Raw genomic sequence first — 19,832 nt, 5'->3', positions numbered from 1 at the left:
TCATTTAGGCGGTTGGTGGGTTTGGTAGTCTTATCAAAATAAAGACAATATATAGGTATTGATTGATCCAGGGGAAAGAGACAGACCTGCCAAACCACTAGGGCCTGAATAGAAAACACACCTGATCATCCGCTGCCAGTGCACCTGCCGGTGTTAGCACAAGTTTCACAAAATTGATGATGGTCAGAGTTGCCTGTCCAGCCCAAGGTGACCTATTAACCCTACCTCGCTTTCCCAGGATACTATTACCAACTGGGTTAGCCCTGGTCTATTCAGATGACACCCACCAAACATAACAACCTTTGAACTTAGGATCCTCAACCCTGTAATGGCATTACCTCATGCTGGTTCAATCTTGACTATGCCGCCAATGGCATTGCCTGCGGCATTGAGCATGAGAGTCAAGCAAACAACATTTGGATCCTTCAGAACCAGAGGTAAATCGGAAATGTCTAATAGCCACAATGTTTTTTCAAGCGTGACTAGATTTTAACATCGCTCAGTAACTATTTTAAGGGACACTTTAAGAAAGAACTCTCAACTCATGTGCTCCAAATACTCATTAGGAATACATCACATACTCATCGTTAGTGTCTGCCAATCATTTAAAACTCCTGTCAGTTGCACCGCCAAGTTAGGCTGGTCACGTCATTTCAGGAATAGTGCCGGTGGTGTAAATAAAGACTGCTCCAGTTCTATCTCAGTGTAAACGTTGATTTTTATTTAATACTGGCCTATACCAAGCCGACCAAGGAAGATATATAAATAAGCAGAAATGATTCTCTTGGGTCTTTCAAAATAGACAGAAAACAAGCAAACCTTCTAAAGTACATGGTTTAACCTCAAATTTAACTTGGAATCAAGAGTCAATTATTAAATCTTGAGTTGTTTTGTGATGTGTTTGTGTATCCTTCTTAGGAATTCTGAAGACACAACTTCACATTTGATGTTCAAATTGGTTAAGTCGGTTCACAGCAAGTGCTTGTAACTTGCAAATAGTAACTGAAATAAATACAATGTTGATACAAATATTTTGAGCCACTTTTACTTTTCAAATATTTTATTAAATGTTTTTCCAGCAAAAAGCAGATTGTTTTCAAGAAAAACTTGAAAATATTGATATGGATTATCCGGTTGCCCTTCTTTTAATTAACCAGGATCATTAAATGTGTTTTCCCGGTACATTCAGGTTAGGAAAAGAGCTTACAGTGACTGTGATTGCCTTAAAGGTCCCATGACATGCTATTTTATGTATTCTTTAATATAGGTATTAGTGGGCAACTAACACAGTATTCAAAGACGTTCCCTAAATTCAGCCGTGGTGCAGAGTTACAGCCACTCCGAGCCAGTCGCACATTGAGCTTCCCCCAAATGCGCTGTTTCGTTGGGCGTGTCAAGGAGGAGGGTGGGGGTGTGGCCCTGAGCAGCTTGCAGCCACCATGCGCTCTGTTTACAGTGGATGTATCGCAATGGCGAGGCGCACACAGCCTTTAGCCGTGTTCTGTAAATATTCTAGAACACACGGGAGTCCTGGAGCTCTATATCTAAATATTATCATATAGCCTACACAGATATCTATATCATATAATATATATTATCACGGCCAAAAGCTGTGTGAGCCGATATTATGAATCTCAAACGACCGCGTTGGGTTCTCCGACGTTCCTGGTTCTTCAACGTCCACATCAATCTGAATACACACACTGTAACGCAAGTGTTTCTTGTCGGCGCTTTGACGTGTCTTGTATTTCCACAACGAGACTGTCGTGGGGGTTATCTGAGCCATGGTTGAGAAGGAATTGGGGGAAAGGAACTTTGGTATGACTCGCTGAAGTACATGAACTGCGACATGCCGTCGGTTGCCGCGAGGCACCATCGCCCGGCAGCGGGCAGCCGGCAGCGGGCAGCGGACAGCGGGCAGCCGGCAGCGGGCAGCGGGCAGCGGGCAGCCGGCAGCGGGCAGCGGGCAGCGGGCAGCCGGCAGCAGGCAGCGCGCGGTTCAGTCAACTTCAGGTTGATGTGAAAGTGGAAGAACCAGAGACGTCGCGGAACCCGACAAAGTCGTTTGTGATGAATTGGGGGGAAGGAACTTTGGCTTTGACTCCCTCAAGAACATGAACCACGACATGGAGGAGAAAGGGATTGTTGGCGGCGAATGTCTCCCGCTTGAGCCCCGCTGAGGGACCACCGCCGGAGGTGGAGGTGCATAAGCGCTGCCCGGCAAAGATCCCTTTCTCCTCCTTGTCGTGGTTCATGTTCTTGAGGGAGTCAAAGCCAAAGTTCCTTCCCCCCAATTCATTCTCAACCTTGGCTGAGATAACCCCCAATACGAGTCTCGTTGTAGAAATACCAGAGACGAGAGTCCGACGTGTTATGCGCCATCACACCAACAGCAGAACGGTTATCCAAATAACAAGGAAGTGTACAACACTTGCGTTACAGTCCTGGAGCTCTATATCTAAATAATATCATATAATACATAGATATCTATATCGTATAACATATTGTGTGCGCCTCCAGACGATATTATGAATCACAAACGACTTTGTCGGGTTCTGCGACGTCTCTGGTTCTTCCACTTTCACATCAACCTGAAGTCGACTGAACCGCGCGCTGCCTGCTTCCGGCTGCCCGCTGCCGGGCGATGGTGCCTCGCGGCAACCAGCGGCATGTCGCAGTTCATGTACTTCAGCGAGTCAAACCAAAGTTCCTTTCCCCCAATTCCTTCTCAACCATGGCTCAGATAACCCCCACGACAGTCTCGTTGTGGAAATACAAGACACGTCAAAGAACCGACAAGAAACACTTGCGTTACAGTGTGTGTATTAGGGCTGTCAACGATTATTCGAAGTTCGAATATTAGTTCGAAATGTATCCAAAAACGCGAATTCGAACGTGAAAATTAATATTCGAATGTGAAAAAACACTCCCGCGGTACAAGCGCCTCTATCTGCTTTGTGAATGAGCCTCTGTCTGTTCGCGATGTCCCTCATAATATTCAAATGTGAAAAAACACTCCCGCGGTACAAGTGTAACAGACTAGTATTGTGAAGAGCGAATGTATTTTATCCCCTCGGGGTTTCCGTACTTGGATATAGGTATTCCAGCTCGGCTATGCCATTCAATAAGCATCCGAAGTAGAGCTCAGGGAGCTAGTAGTCTGGCTGGTGAAAGCTGCTATAACGCAATGTTCTCGGCAAAGTCCGAGACAGCTTTTTTTTCATGAATCCGAACGGTGCGTAGTGCTGGCCCTTTCGCTGGCATGGTGGAAGACGTAGGCGACATGCATTTTTTTCTTTATCGATTTTAATAGGCCTTCTCGATAAATGGTAAGCAAAGCAAGGAACGTAACCACTAGCATACTTTGTAACATTCAGAAGCGGGCGTCTTCTTCAGATTACTATAGTTTGCGCGCTTGCAGGTGTGGTGGTGAAATGCAAGCGATACAAAGTTGTGGCTTTTCATGATTGGGCCTCCACGTAACTGGGCTGTTTAGAGGATATAAATCTATCCCACTAATTTGAACCATGGTTTTGTCGCATTATTGACATATTGACGGCAACTGCGTAAAATAGGCAACCAGATATTCGAATAGTTCGAATTCGTGATTTTTTTCCAAACGAACATTAGAATGTCATTTTTGAGCAATTTTGACAGCCCTAGTGTGTATTCACACACACACATGTGGCGCTCGCACGGTCGAGTCTCATTGGCGGGCCAACATCTCTGGGCGGGCCAGGCAGAGTAAGGGGAGGAGCTGAGATTCCTGATGACGTCATGAGCACAGACATTCCAAATCAGCGTGCTTGAGCCTCCGTTTTTTCAAAGGCGAGCAGAACAGCTAGTGCTAGTTTTACACCAAACGCAAGTTTTAGCCACTGGGGGACCATAGGCAGGATAGGGGAACTCATATTTATGTTAGAAAACCTCCCAAAGTGAGATTTTCATGTCATGGGACCTTTAACAGGAACCACTATGGGAGGATTTATGTCACGGTGGGTCATGTATAGCAGTATTTTAACAGTCAGTGAGCTCATCCAGGTCTCACTTACAAGCAGTTCGTTCCTCTTGCTGTTGTGGACTTAGAACTGGTTTCCCAGACATGGTCATTCACCTCATATGTAGACGGGCAATTACCATTTTGAGTTATTTTGTCAATGTAGGGCAAAATGATGAGAATGAGAAGAATTAGCTAAGAGTGTTTCTGTGTGTGTGTGTGTGTGTGTGTGTGTGTGCAGTGGCGTTTCTACATGTAAAAAACAGGTGGGGCTAGGATAATATTTTTTATTATTTTGAATGACGAACCAGTGTGACGTCACCCGTTTATTTTCACAGTCGTGACGATCTTTGTAGACGTTGACTCCGCCTGCTCCCGGCTATCCTGCACAACACAGGACTGTATGTAAAAATCTAGTTCAACACCTGCCCTGTGAAGGGCAGTCATACGCTAAACAGCGTCTAAACTAGGGGTGGGTAGGCTATTGCCAAAGAAGTCACGATTCGATTCGTATCACGATTCACATGCCACGATGCGATTATATCACGATGCATCGCGATACTTGAATTATTGCGATGCATTGCGATGCATTGCGAATTTTCACTGAACACTGTTAAAAAAAAATGAAGCCATTACCAGTGGCAGACTGGCTGTGTATGATCTGGATAGTGTGTTCAATTGATAACTCAAAGCAACTAAATTCATACATAGCTGTATTTATTGAAACGACTATTACTGGATACACTGACAAGAAGTGCTAAGGATCTATAAAACTTAAAATAACAAAATAAGGATAATCAGTGCCGTTTACATTGCCTCAGTGGTCCTTTAAACCAATGAAATGAAAACATTCAAACATTTCCCCTTTTGGAAGTAGCTGCCATTATAACAACAATATCATTTCATAAACATAAGAGGACAAACTGATGCCACAAAAAGTGAATAGGCTTTATAAAACTATATAAAAAAAATAGAAATTTTTTTTTTTAATTATTCATTTTTTTAAATTAATAATCGATTCTTGGCGTCAACAATCGATGCAGTAGATCGTGAAAATTAGAATCGCGATGCATCGTCATGACAATAATTTGGCACACCCCTAGTCTAAACTGCCGAAATCTTCAACAAAAATGGTAGACCCCTTCACTTTTATTATTGTTTCTACTGGCTTTTCAGGCATACAGACATCCATCCAAACAAATTATGGGGCATTTTAATTTTGTTTGAAATTCATTTTTGGAAAAAGTTACAGCCCTAATATATTACAAATAAAGATGGTAATTTTCATAAAAAAGCAAAAGTATTTCAAAATAGAGATTGAGCTTCCTTCATTGGTCTTACTTAGGCCCCGTTCACACGAAGCCGATTTCATGGCGAAACCGCAAAGGTCTTGTACGGTTCGGCCTTCCGTACACACGAAGCCGGCGAATCCGCTGACCGAAACCGCAAACTTCTGAAACCACCCTCGGATGTGGTTTCAAATCTACCCGGATTCGTTTTGGATTCGTGTGTACGCCTGAAACCGACTGAAACCGCAAACCATGACGTCATCGCCCCACCCCTCGACCTTCTAGCCAATGGCTCTTAAGCCCGCGGAGTCTCAGAAATCACATGCGAGCATGCGCATAAGGGCAGCCTTTATGCGCATGCTCGCCTCTTCTTCTTATTTCATTTCTTCTGGATTTCTGTACCAGAAGAGGCGCCCCTTATGGGCCTGGAATGTGTACTACAGCGTTTCTACAGATCTACCCGGTTTCGCTTGGCTTCGTCTTTACGGAGATACTTTGAAACCGGATAGATCGAAACCGTAACGGTTTCGCCCGTTTCGGCTTCGTGTGAACGGGGCCTTACTCAGTTTCCCACCATGCTGTTTGTAGCCCTGGCTTGATGTTTCCCATTCTCTATTCAGCCCTCAGCTCCACCCACAAGGACCTGCCAGGACAGCTGGGGCCATCACAACCATTACAAATAAAAATATACTTAACACTATTCAGTATGCTGGGCTTTTTGTTTTGTAACTAAGTGACTGTTTTCCATGTATCAGATATATATATATATATATATATATATATATATATATATATATATATATATATATATATATATATATATATATATATATATATATATATTCAATTAATAAAGTACATTAGTGCAGCTTTTAATCTTTTATTGATGACATCAAAACATTGCAATAATGAAAGTATAGTTTTTAAAGGTTTTTCAACTTTAAACTAAGCTTCCGTAAACCTCAGAATAAAATTATAATACTGCAAACAGCTGTAAGAGCTACTATAAGAACCCAATATCATTTTACCATGGAGTACACCATAGGCCTAAGCAGTGTCCTGAAGGAGATATCAAAGTGTGAAAGAAAAGATTCAGAATGGCCTGCCTTGGTTCAAAGCCCACTCGCCACCACGACAAGGCGCAGGCCAGCAGTGGGTACATATAAGACTGGAAAAACATGAATAGACTGAAGAGCACAAGACATAAGGCGTTTTACCTCCAATTTTTCCTCCAGACTAAGGGTCTCAAATGCTCCAATGATCTACCACATTCATGTTGTCAATTCGTTTTCGTATGTGTGCCTCCGGCATGTTTATTTGCAAAGTTATCATTCTCCTTCTCTTCTTCGCTACCGGGCTTCTTGCGCGCGGCACGTAAGGTAAGGTGGGAGGTCACTCGAGTCATGAAGATGACTCATCACGTGCCTCACCCTACAGCCAATGAACTGTGAAAAACGAAATGACACTGTAGTGGAACGAATCATATATGTCCATGGCGGTCCCGGTGGGGCTAGCCCCATAGCTAGCCCCACCAGCAGTAAAATAATCTCCGTCCACTTCAACAGAGAAACACTCTGAGCATGCGCATTTCAAATGTTTCAAGTCCAATACATTGCATTGGGCAGGTGGGGCTAGAGGCCCTCTTGCCCCTCCGGAAGAACTCAGCCGGAAGAAGCAATCCAGGGGCGACTAAAAATGAAATAAAAGCGCCGAACTTATTATTTTACAGTACTTTCAGGGGCCATACATTTATATATATATATATATATATATATATATATATATATATATATATATATATATATATATATATATATATATATATATATATATATATAAAATAAATTATATTATATTTTTTATCGATATTTTTTTTTCTTGCCCCTAATGACCAGTCGCCACTGTGTGTGTGTGCGTGTGTGTGTGTGTGTGTGTGTGTGTGTGTGTGTGTGTGTGTGTGTGTGTGTGTGTGTGTGTGTGTGTGTGTGTGTGTGTGTGTGTGTGTGTATTATATATATATATATATATATATATATATATATATATATATATATATATATATATATATATATATATATATATATATATATATATATATAATATATTGGTTAGGAAACGACATTCAATCTCTTTCTTAACCTACTTCTATAGAGGCAGATCAATGTAATAAAAAAAATAATTTAGATGAAATTAAGCGCTTCTGACAAGTTGACAACGACCACCTCACATTGGCGCGAGACATCGCAGGGCTTGCTCCCTGGGCGATTTTTAAACTCAGCAGGTTTACACCCTGGTGGATAATATACTTTTGTGAGGTAGGTTTTCGACTTTATTTCCCTTCCAAATGTATTTCGTGTTGATACAGTATGTACAGGGTCTGTGATACAGTGTGAACATACTCCTGGTGACATACATACTAGCTTCCTCTGATCTGATGGTAAAGGCGCGATTTCACACGCCTTTTTTTCGTCTTTACTCCTTTGATCTTCTTGTTTGAGCTCATAAGTTTATTTAGACAAAAAACGCATATCTTTCGTAAAAGTAAGTACAAAATTAAACTATGCTAAAATATTTGAAACACTTTGCAGTGCTACGGACAGCTCGAGCTAACTACAAGTGACCCAGTCCTTCAATACGATACAATGTTCAACAATTTATTCATTTCTGACATGGACGTCTTTAAAAGAGTATTAAAAGGGTCAAAGAAAAAGTATACGAGAATGTAACGATGAAGCAAAGTTCTCTGTCTGGTCTGTGTAGTGACTGGAGCTAATAGTGCTATTTCTTTTTCTTTTGCATCACCCTTTTGAGTAATTAAGGTTTTAGTTTTTTTGTACAACGACAGTTACTGTCTTTTTGCACTATTACAAGTAATGCTTCCTGTAAATAGCATTTTAAATATGATATAATTAGGCCTAGTAAGAACTAAGGCAGGTTTCAGAGTAATTCAGGAAGTGCGTATTTTTATTTGAAGGCCCACATTATCTTTGTTATCCTTTGATACAGGATAATGACTGATCTTGAAGTCCGCGGTTTCGAGGTGCCCGGGCAAAACTACACTTTACCCAGTACTGGCAAAAAAGTTAAGAAACCGAAGAAGGACCACAAGCGGAAGGACAAAAGTGGCGTAGCCATGAAAAAAGAAGGTAGAATCCAAAAGAAAAAGGAAAAGAAAAAATTAAGAGAAGCAATGAAAGGAATGAAGGACAACAAGAAGAAAAGGAAAAAGGATAGGGCAATGAAATTAGCAGTTGAAGTAGATTTAATTTCAACACAAGCCAACAGTGCATTACAAGAAAGTCAGCAGTTGCCAAAAACGGATGAAACATTGGTGAAGAAATTGGAAAGCTCCCGTCCACATTGCTGTGATCTACCATCTCAAGACGGGTCTCCCAGTATCCTTAGACATCGGAAGGTCACCAAAAAGAAGAAGAAAGTAGCATTTGAATTGGGGTATGGTTCCTTGGTTGCCAAATATCCCAAGGTTGTAGCTCCATCCACTCAATCGCCTGAAGTTAACGTCAGCTCCTCCATGCAGAGTGAAGGGTCCATGGGTTCTGACATTTTGGTGGAAGGTGCATTAAATAAACATTTTAAGACTCTGCCACAAAACAACGATGATTCTCAGTGCACAAGTGATGATATAAACAGCCAGGATCTTTTCATAACCCAGAAGAGGTTCAGAGCACCATCCCTCGACCAGTCCAGTGAGGAAATCACAGAAGAAGGTATTGGTAGAATGCGTCATGTCCATCAATATGGAGAGATGCGAGAGAAGGTTAGAGCTAAAGTACCCAAAAAACAACAGGGACACCACAGGCTGGCACTTGAAGAACCCTCCGAGCGTACAGAGAAAGCCTCAACAAGTTTCCAGAAATTGGAGATGATGTTACTAGAGGAGGACATGAGTCTCAAACCAATATCACGCAGGTGTATTCCATTACATTCACAACCCAAACAGGATGCTAAAACAATACAGCCGGCACCCCTTACACCCAAAAGGATGTCATATATAGTGAACCCGAAACCATTGAGTTTGTCTATTGAAGTGATGAAGTCGCCAGAAGTCCTTGTTTCCGAACCAGCCATTCTTGAGCCACTCCCAAATTGCAAGGTTTCTACCTCGGACACTTCCACACAGACTGAGAACTTCTTCTCCACCGAGCTCTGCAGTTACCTTAAGTTTTATCAACAAAGTAGATTGGATAACAACCGATTGGACTTACTAGCACTAGACCTAAGCCTACCTCCGAAAATGAGAACGGACCCTGGAAAGTCCTTGTTGGACTCGGTGAAGACGTCAGCTCTCAAGGTTAAAAGTGTAGTTGGGGCGACAGGTACAAAGACATTACCCCCTATTCGATCAGCGTTTAGACCTGGGAAGCATAAGGACTTCAGTGTGCCTCCACCAAGCTCCACTCAAGTAAAAGTGAGTAAGGAAACCCTTGCCAGTCAGGCCCCTTGTACTGCTCAAGGTAAAGTTGAAACAACTCCAAGCCCCCAGTCGGAGGCAGAGCCAAAGTCTTCAGACACAACAGTGTCCAGTGAGGAAAGCATCCGCAGTGGCAGAGCTGACCTAGTCCAGGTATTAAAAATATGTTCTATGTGTAAGAGGAAAGTTTAAGAGAAAATTGATTCAGTCTCCACTGTTGTTAATGCAATGCTGATTTTATGTGCATATCTTCAGGTGAAGGCAGTCCAGATGAGACTCAACGAGTCATTTTTCTTCAGGTCAAAAGGAGAGGGACTTTCACCCAGACCAGAGTCACCACTGATGAAACTCATACAAGGCAGGGAGAAGAAAAGCAGAAAAAAGCGCTAAAGCTTTGTTACATATGAATGATTTTATATATTAACAGCTACAACTTGACTGATGCAAACAGTATAAAGTAGCATGGCTGAGCATTTTTTTCAGCCATAAGGTTTTTGCATATTTATTCAGCAGTAACTGTTAGCATGAACATGAGGAACACAGTATTGCAATAGTTGTTCATTTTAAAGTCTTTCTCATGTGTTTAAATCTATAAAGTTGTTAAACTCAATTTGTTTATTGCAAATAGATTCCCATTCTTGCAACATTAATACATTTTGTGTTGAACTACAAATAAAGTTAACTACACACAAAGTGAACAGGTTTTCAATTTATTTGAACTGCCATCACATAGTGAATCAACTGTCACACTAATATACAACATTAGTATACATTTGTGTGTGTTTTTATTTACACCAGATTTAGTTACCATAAACAAGTTTCCACCATATCCTCTTTACAACACACATTCATTTGAGAACAAACAAAGACACTAGTTGTGTCTGAAGAGCTTAATTCCCATCCAGCTCCAGAGGTGGAAGAAGACGAAGACGGGAATGGTGACTGGCAGCAGCAGGCTATAGAAGCACAGGCTGCTGCTGCTAGTACAGCCCTGGGGGAAGTTATCATCCACCGCAGCGGAAAATAACAAACCACACAGTGAAACAATAGGGATCAGCACCACCAGGTTGGCGAGGGAAAACATGTTAGCAGATACAAGTTGAAAGTGTCTAGTGTCTACTATGGTTGTACTAACACAATTGTACAGGCAAATGTATAGTCTTCAAGGAGCATACATCCACAAATGACAATATAGCAATAAGTATAACTGTTATTTAAACAAAATAAAAGTATCCCAATTGTATCAGTAAAGATTAACTATAGGTGATGTGCGTGAGGTCCTGTGTTTCTATCCCTGAGTGGGGTCCGCGGGCATGTCGGTGTCCTTCTGTAAGAGTCGAGCATCCTGGGGTATCATATTGGGAATGCCATCAATGATGGGGTAGGCAATGCCAAGCTCCTCGTTGATTAGCTCATTGGTCGTCACCTCATACCTAAGGTAACAAAGCACAACACATGCAACATGTTTCAATAAATTCAGCTTCTAATATCGTTCAAAGCTAAGCTAGATTGCATATACATAAATCAATCATCGAAATGACGCTGTACATGACAAGGACAAGGTATATTGTATTTAGGTAGCGTTACAGCTTTTGAAGATGCAGAAACATTTATATTAAATACATCATATTTAGGATGTTACGATATTCCATTGTATTGTTCCTAAAGCGCTGACACTCACCTCAAGGGCTTCTTAGACAGCGGGCATACAAGGAAGTCGAGGAGCGAAGTGTCAAACGGCTGCTCCCCGTCGTCCTTCACATTTGTAAAGTTTCTGGTTGACACAAATGCAAATGGTACAGAATGGAAGGAAGGCGCATATCTTACATATCGTTGAATACTGCGCGTTTCAGTCGTCAATCTACGCAAAGCATGTTGAAACATGACCAAAACAATCGAATAACTCCTGGGGTACCAAACAGGAAGCGCTACACGATATCGGTGTAACAAAAATATATCTCCCTCTTCAAACACACATCGTCGAGGACTAATAGTCTTTCCACTTCCCGATTTAATTTAAATTACCAGGTATAATACTTTTTTTTTGCTATTTTCTCATCATTTTAATTCCATGAAAATTAACAGGGTTAGGAAACTGTCCGTTTTATATATACTATATATATGGGCAATACTATATCTGCCCATATGAGGGCAGCGTTATACAGTTGAACATGACAAATCCCGCTATCGCGTTGATGTAAATGTAATGTGATAATAAATAACGACTGCTTGCACAGTGTCACACATTAATGAATATTCATGTGTGCATAATTTAATTATAACTTCTTCAATATTTGGTTGAGCACCACACACAGCTCGCCTAGTTATATACACAGCATCCTTCCATTACACTAAACACACACACACACACACACACACACACACACACACACACACACACACACACACACACACACACACACACACACACACACACACACACACACACACACACACACACACACACACACACACACACACACACACACTATTCACATATTTCTTATATTTTTCATTGAAGGCTTGCACATGTCCTGAACATGATTTCCTAAATCTATAAAATATAAACGTCTTCAGTGCTTTATTCCAGGAAGAACAGACTGCATTCTTTGCACATCATGCAGGGGATATTGGATACTTAGAAACCTTAGAAACGAGAGAAATGCTCCTAGCTTTGATACATCCCAGTTCTCTGTGGCCTGAAAAACCTGTTAATATATAGTCACTGCTTCCACTGTGTGATATAAAAGTTAACCAATGCTGTATACCTACAGCAGTGGTTGTTGTCCTCTTTCCAACCCCACAAAGGGATCCATAAACTCCGGGTAGGCCTATAGACATTTTTAAGTGTGCATAAGTTGATAAGTAAAAGAGAGAAGTATCATTTTCTTCATGAAGGTGACCCAGAAAAAAGGGTGGCAGACATACAAACAGACTGATCAGTATTATTCTTAGGGGATATTAGTTTGATCTGGCTCACTCTCTGGTTTATGAGTTTGTTCAAAGTGGACAAACATTCTTTGTGCATCAAGGATGGTGACATGAAGTACTGACTGGAGTATAGTATTGAGATCAAACCACTGGGGGTCCTAGTCACCAGTATTTGATCTCAGGGTTCAAGTTTCCAGAGAAGTAATTTCAAAAGTCTCCACTTCAGAGCTCCCACACTCTTATACCTTACGGCACAAACAGGAATGCTCTTCTCTCTCTCTCTCTCTCTCTCTCTCTCTCTCTCTCTCTCTCTCTCTCTCTCTCTCTCTCTCTCTCTCTCTCTCTCTCTCTCTCTCTCTCTCTCTCTCTCTCTCTCTCTCTCTCTCTCTCTCTCTCTCTCTCTCAAGTAGCGGGTCTTCCACTCCATCTACGTCTTGTAAGTATACCACTGATATGTTTCTGTCCCCCTGTGTTGGAGGAGGGTCAGAAAGATCTGTGCTTTGACTTTTCACCTGGAGTGACTCTGCTCTCCGAGCCTCTTTATCAACCACATGCTACGGTGCATTTTAAAACCGCTATTCCCAAAGCCACACTCCCGCAGCTCTCCAGACCTTCCCCAATCAGTCACCTGTACGGACAGAACCAAGGTTATTCTCCTGTACGGACACCGACAGCCGTGCAGGGCCCATAGAAGCCCCATTCGGTCAACGTCCCGCTCTTTTGTGATAAATATTTGCTTTTAATTGTGTTATAGTTATCCCCTGTGTGTCTATATACATATTTATTTCTTCAAGATATCTTGGTAGGTATGCGTGCCGTTGTTGTTATGATCCTTTTCTTTAATGGAATTCTGCTGTCTGGTTGGCCAGGATAATATAATATGTGGGCCTACTTGTTTCTTTGACTTTGGGTTGGATGCATGAGGTTTTCAGGTATAAAAACACTTACATTCAATATCCTCTCACATCACGTTTAAACGACAAAAAGGATTAAAAAAGCGAGACTCAGAGGAAAAACGTCTGGATAATAAGAATGGGTTTAACCAGGGGTGCAGCAAAAAACTCTGGGCCCGAAACAAAAACAGTCTCTGTGGGACCCCTCCCACTCTTGATCCATGTTTACAAAAAAATATCTCAAATAATTGGGCAAACAAGAGCACATACATCTTTCCTCACATCCTCAGTAACCCTGGAGATGAAGAGGGACCTGCCACTGTTCCACTATCTGTGGCTGCTTCTGAAACTAAGGGCCATGTGTTTCATTATGTTAAGCTTGGCTAGGTATTTTATTTATGCTAGGTTTTTGTTTATTTGATGGATATGGCATATGACATTGTAGCTATGATGCTGATTGATCTATGATATTGCATTAGCAGTCACTCAGCTCAAGTTTAGTTGCATTACTGTTTTCGGGAATCCTTGTGCAGTAGTTCAATTAATTTGCACCCTCTGTATTGGGTGACAGTGAACCTCCACTGTTCATTTTTTAGAAACAAAGTTCAAAACTTTTTATTAAATTTACATTAAATACTTAGAAACAAAAAAGTGTCAATGTCATCCCAGGCTTTTCGAGGGTCCTCCCCCCATTGTAGCGCCCCCCCCCACACACACACACACACACACACTATGACACCCCTGGTCTTACTAATAGGTAAAAGGGTGGGGGGGCGGGATTCAAAATACCAGGAACCATAATAATCTCTAGAGAACTGCTGGGGCGCTTGATCCAAAGAACAAAGACTGACTGGCACAGAGGGAGGAACGCACTGACTAAATACACAAGGAGGGGAATATTAATGAGGGACAGGTGAAAACAATGAAGGTGAGGGAGGACAATCACAGATGCGGGAAAACACAAGTGCAGGGCGTGAAGTACAAATTAGATTCAATCGCTTTTTATTTAAAGTCCCAATGTATAAGATTGAACAACTTCCAGTTAGTTCCAGTTCCAGTTGGTTAGCAAGCAGGAGACTTTCAGAATATATATTTTTAATATCAGTCTTCTGTCCACTTCAATTGGTTGGCTAATGTTTCCTATAGCGTAGCTAAGCTGGCTCGGTGGTCTGAGTAGGAGGGGTTTTGGGAGTGTCTTGTGAAAAAAGAAAGGGGCAGTCATTTATATTTGGGTAATAGGATCGTTTGTATGCTAGAATGTGAATTTATCGATCAAATGATTGAAATCCCTATCAATCAGCATTAACTACAGATGTGTCCAGGTTATTTTAAGCAACGTGCTAATTGAAGCGTGATGTTACACATTGTGACTTTAAGGGCCAAGTTATGTTTGTTTATAATGTAGCGTCATTCACATTTGGGCCGGTAGAATTTTATTTTGGGAAGAAATGAATAAATTAGACTCTGTGTGTGGATACAATGTCACTGTAGGCAGAGCAGATCATAATGCTCTAGCTCAGGTCAGGTTTTATCCAATTAGAACCAGGAGATTTTGCCTTTCCTGCCAGCGAGCTCTTAATCCCTTGATAAAAAAGACTACTGAGCCAGCATTTACTCCTTCTGATAATCAGATCCCCAAGGGCTGCCTTTCCTCCCGCTCTCGCTTTGCACCTTTAATCCCCTTCGCCCCCTCTCCAGCTCTCGCTCTCTCATTTTAGTTCTGAACCCCTTATCTTCCTCTGACTGAAATGTTTCCCTTTCCGATTGAATTTATCAGCTCACCACAAACCCATTCTCCTTAACCGTCCACAAACTCTGTTTCTGCCATTGTCCTTTCTTATGCCCCAACTTCATACTATTATTCATTTTTAATTATCCACCCATCCCAAGAAATGCTCAGAATCAAAACAGACAGAAAAGCTTTATTAATGACCATGGCCAATGGCTTGGCCCCACTTCTAATAGAACAGCAAGCTCTAATTGTCTCTCCCCCAGTCACCTGGCAACGGTGTTAACACAGTGTAATCATCCAATTAAATCTTGACAGTTCCTCACTAGGAGGGAGAGTGTGAATAAGCCGAGGCCAGGGATCACCAGCGCATCATTATATCTCATCCATACACGAGGGGAACTTGCCAACACAGCCTTGTGACTACACTTCATGCTGGTTCCTGTGCCCTTGAGTTTACAAGTGTGCACGTGCATGTAGGCCAAGCATTGTATAGGACATCATCACCTCCCGGCATTGCCTGGTTAATGAGGATTGCATGAGAACTCTGAGTTGCTTATACGAGAACCGATAGTTGTCATGTTTACATAGTTGGAAGGGTACAGTGTAAAGTGATCCATATTATAGATAGCTAAAGATAGCTCCGAACGTGCATTAGAGGGGAGAGTGGGGGGGACACACGGAGACAGAACCTGAGTGGGGAGAAGAAAAAAAAACAGAGATGCAGCCAACCTTTCAGTGTGCTAATGAGTGTGTAGCATAGGATGTCTCCAGGGTAGTCATTATTAGTTTATACTCACGGGCACTTGAGCTGCATTGTGCCAGACATCTGACATGAGATTTGTCTCACTACAGATGCTGCACAGAGAGAGAGAGAGAGAGAGAGAGAGAGAGAGAGAGAGAGAGAGAGAGAGAGAGAGAGAGAGAGAGAGAGAGAGAGAGAGAGAGAGAGAGAGAGAGAGAGAGAGAGAGAGAGAGAGAGAGAGAGAGAGAGAGAGAGAGAGAGAGAGAGAGAGAGAGAGATTTTTAAATAAGGGAGGTAGAATCACAGAGATGTGTAGAACATTCCTGGGTCTGCTTTAAGGTATACGAGTGTATGAGAGAGTGTAACCATCCAATGTAATCCAATACACGAGACAATATATGCTTACTAAATAATGAGTTGACAAAATAATTGACGAAATTACTTATTTGTAGCAGACGTCATAACCCTAGCACCAATGAAGGCATTCTAAATATGCTCTGAAACTGTGCTTTAAAAAAAATAATAATTTTAGCTTAGCTTTGAGTGTGTTTGGTGATATTACTATTACCAGTGCTAGCTATGTTCACAGAGTAATCATCTTATTTATGTTTGTTTAAGCCAAGCACTTTAAGTTCAACAATGACAAGGAATGCTTAAGAGGTTTCAGCACTTTAACACTGTCCATCATTCAAGGTATTTATTGTAGAGGCAGTCACATTACTCTGCAAAGGCAAGACTCTGCAAATATCTATGCACATTCATGTTTCGTATACACTTGAAACAATGAATCACTGTAATTAGTTTACCCTTGACTGATATTTTCATCACATCTGTACAAGTTGCTAGCAATCACCGTCATAACAAAAATAAAAATGCTTTTGAAATCTATAGCACTGTAGCAAACAAGTACTTTTCTTAGCACCAAATATGCTTTACAGGAAAACATAAAACAATGTTTAATATATAAACTTGAAATTATGTGTGGTTGCTTTCTGTGTGACAAGCTAAGATCAACAAAAAAAAAGGCTCTGGGAACTTAAGGGTTTGTTGTCACTGCATGGCAGGTCCACACACATTTACACACAAATCAGTAATCTAGTTGACACCCTATCACCTGGTGTCATTTTGTTTACTGCGAAGGGGGCACAGAACAACATGGTACATGGTGTCAGAGTCACTTCCAGTGTTCTAGAAGGACAACCACCCAGACAGATGGAAAACACCAGATTGACATCAGTAGTTTGTAACACAGTAATTGTTTATTGGTATATATTATTTTTTATAGATAACACAGGTATCTTTAAGTAAGATCTTTTTTAAATACAATAGCAAAATATCTTAAAGTTATGTTCAGGACTTTGTACAAGAGCTCCCCAGGAATTGAGATAGTAGCGAGATTATTCAGGTTTAACATACCTGACAAATAGCTCAAAATAAGATGAAACAAAGATAACAAACATAAATACAACAATAAGTCGTCATAGGTAATAGATGCTACACGGTAGCAGAGGGTAGATCAAAAGAAAATAACAATGACACACACAATACACACAATGAAAACCCTCATTAGGAAAATGCTTTTATTTTTGTCTTGTGTTGAATTATTGATATTCATTCTGGGGGTTTTGTAATAATTGCGAGACGCAAACGATACTAATAGTGTTTATAAGTGGGCTTTTTATGCAAGAAAGATTGCCAAAGATGAATAGCTGGCCCCACAGGGCAAGCACAGCATTAAATATGAGGTTTGCCTGGTGGGTTCCACACTCACCTTCAGACAGAGGATTCAAAGTGTGTACCAAGTGAACCTGGTAACTAGTTAAATAAAGATTCTTTATCAAGAATCCCAATCTCCACAAATAAAAAAACACAGTATATCAGAATACAATTGCACACACATACACACAAACACACACACACACACACACACACACACACACACACACACACACACACACACACACACACACACACACACACACACACAGACACACACACGCACGCACACGCACCCACACGCACCAACACGCCTTAATTCTGAAAGACGAGTTCAAACTGTCTTTTTAGGGTTAAAGTCTCTGATAGATTAAAGAAATTGCCTTTTTTTTCTTTTAAATCAAATTAGAGGAACGTATTTTCAATTTGGTCGAGGCGGGCCTTGCAATGCACTTGCATCACCGTAACCACTAGCGACAGAGGCAGTCAATGATTAAAGACATCTGGTTTAATTTACTTTCCTCTCCCTCTGCAAGTGTAGCATGAGTTTATTTTGCAGAGTTTTAGTTGGGTTTTTCGGGTTCATGGGCATCCTATGGAAGCCTAACTTAGTGAGTGCTCCACTGTCAGCTGGAGACACACACAACCAGGGAGGTTACGGTAGCTTAACATGGACATCCACCACGACGTCTCACCTCCTCAATTCACTCGTGTTGTAAGCAGCCTCTGTTCTCCTCCATGAGCTCCCTGTCCGTCGTCACGGTGAGCCCCGTTAACAGACGGTCCACATCTCCCTGCCGCTGGTCCCGCCACGAGGCTGAGGGTAACCTTCAAAATAATAAGGATACATCTGCTTTGTTTTATTGCAGCGGGTCAGGGGGTCTTCCGGAGGAGGTCAGTGGCTCAGCTCCGTCCCTGTGGGCAGCACCACTGTCCGTCCAGGCATCCACCGAGGGGTCCCTGCTGATGAGCTCGGCCCCCCCGGCCTCGGGACCCTGCGGACCCCCCCGCTCCCCGGACAACCTGCAGTGTGTTCAGGGTGGTGGGTGGCGGGGTCACTGCGGGAGGACCGTCAGTATGTTGGTGATGGTCCACTTCTGACCAGAGCAGTCCTGAATGGCCAGCTGGTAGCTGAACTCTGATTGGCTGCTGTTCACCAGCTCCAGACACCGCTGGGACTCGTTGTTCTGAATGGAGCCGTCCTGGGAGAGAGGGGGGAAGAGGGGGATTAGGAGCACGAGAGTTCATACCGGGTGAGTGTGTGTGTGTGTGTGTGTGTGTGTGTGTGTGTGTGTGTGTGTGTGTGTGTGTGTGTGTGTGTGTGTGTGTGTGTGTGTGTGTGTATGTGTGTGTGTGTGTGTGTGTGTGCGTGTGTGTTGGTGATTTAAAGCTTTGTTGAGAGAAAGGGTGTTCTATATTAAAATCAGTCCACGCTTGATTTACTGTGGGTGCACGTTCACAAACTTTAGTTTGAACAAAGCACCACAGTTTAATCTGTGAATCGGTCAGGAATCAGCACCACACACATCGGTAAGCAAATAGCAGAGCACCTCAGCTCTCCAGCACCAAGGCCAGCTCTGCCCAGCGGAACTAAAAATACCAGCCAAAGCCTCTGGAGAGGAGGCGGGGAGGGGAGAGCTATTCCTTCCAGGCCTCTGTTGTTGTGGTGGTTGTTGTTGTTGTTGTTGTTGTTGTGTCTCCAAACAGAATGCTCGGAAAACTCAGCTCACACTCACAAAGAGAAGGGAATGGAAACAATGACGTTTCCATCAAACAACCGTCATCAGTTATTTCAATTTTGCCAGCACAGAATTCCTCCGCTTTGCTCTGACAAATTTAGGTTGGAGTCATTTGCATTGTATTGTAGTCAGAGCCCTATATACACTATATATATAGCACTAGGTCTTGTGCTATATATAGCACGGCTAGGTCTACCATAAGGTAGTCTGTAAAAGTTGACAATCTCCGGGAATGCAATAAAAGACCAGCAGAACAATAAAATGACAACTGTCCGTTGAAAATACATCCATTTCAGGTTTTCCTGCAAAGTACACACACACACACACACACACACACACACACACACACACACACACACAC

General features: G+C 42.0%; 3 protein-coding genes across 3 annotated transcripts in view; 1 reads left to right on the top strand and 2 right to left on the bottom strand.

Annotated features, from left to right (window-relative positions):
- Positions 1–7,507: 7,507 nt before the first annotated feature.
- On the top strand, positions 7,508–10,408 carry LOC115551236 (uncharacterized). The gene is made up of 3 exons (XM_030366864.1): positions 7,508–7,601; positions 8,293–9,871; positions 9,974–10,408. The coding sequence occupies exons 2-3, from the start codon at positions 8,297–8,299 to the stop codon at positions 10,106–10,108; spliced, it is 1,710 nt and encodes a 569-aa protein (XP_030222724.1). The 5' UTR covers positions 7,508–7,601; positions 8,293–8,296; the 3' UTR covers positions 10,109–10,408.
- On the bottom strand, positions 10,408–11,671 carry pyurf (PIGY upstream open reading frame). Its single transcript, XM_030366865.1, has 2 exons — positions 11,400–11,671; positions 10,408–11,151 (listed from the first exon to the last, which is right to left on the bottom strand). The coding sequence occupies exon 2, from the start codon at positions 10,800–10,802 to the stop codon at positions 10,590–10,592; it is 213 nt and encodes a 70-aa protein (XP_030222725.1). The 5' UTR covers positions 10,803–11,151; positions 11,400–11,671; the 3' UTR covers positions 10,408–10,589.
- Positions 11,672–16,288: 4,617 nt separating this feature from the next.
- Positions 16,289–19,832, bottom strand: part of LOC115551410 (polypeptide N-acetylgalactosaminyltransferase 18) — a 73,795-nt gene continuing 70,251 nt past the window's right edge. The window contains exon 11 of the mRNA XM_030367130.1: positions 16,289–18,934. Coding sequence (XP_030222990.1) covers positions 18,788–18,934 — 147 coding nt within the window. The 3' untranslated portion in view covers positions 16,289–18,787. The remainder of the gene's footprint in view (positions 18,935–19,832) is intronic.

The sequence above is a fragment of the Gadus morhua genome, chromosome 9 (genome assembly GCF_902167405.1).
Source record: "Gadus morhua chromosome 9, gadMor3.0, whole genome shotgun sequence".
NCBI lineage: Eukaryota > Metazoa > Chordata > Actinopteri > Gadiformes > Gadidae > Gadus > Gadus morhua.
The sequence above is the reverse complement of the archived record's forward strand: the minus strand, read 5'-3'. Positions and strand labels throughout refer to the sequence as shown.

What these genes read in the sequence shown, in the direction of transcription:
- LOC115551236 (XM_030366864.1), top strand. Translation starts at nt 8,297, where the DNA reads ATGACTGATCTTGAAGTCCGCGGTTTCGAGGTGCCCGGGCAAAACTAC. An exon ending in GCAGAGCTGACCTAGTCCAG is followed by an intron (nt 9,872 to 9,973) that starts GTATTAAAAATA and finishes GCATATCTTCAG; the next exon opens with GTGAAGGCAGTCCAGATGAG.
- pyurf (XM_030366865.1), bottom strand. Translation starts at nt 10,802, where the DNA reads ATGTTTTCCCTCGCCAACCTGGTGGTGCTGATCCCTATTGTTTCACTG.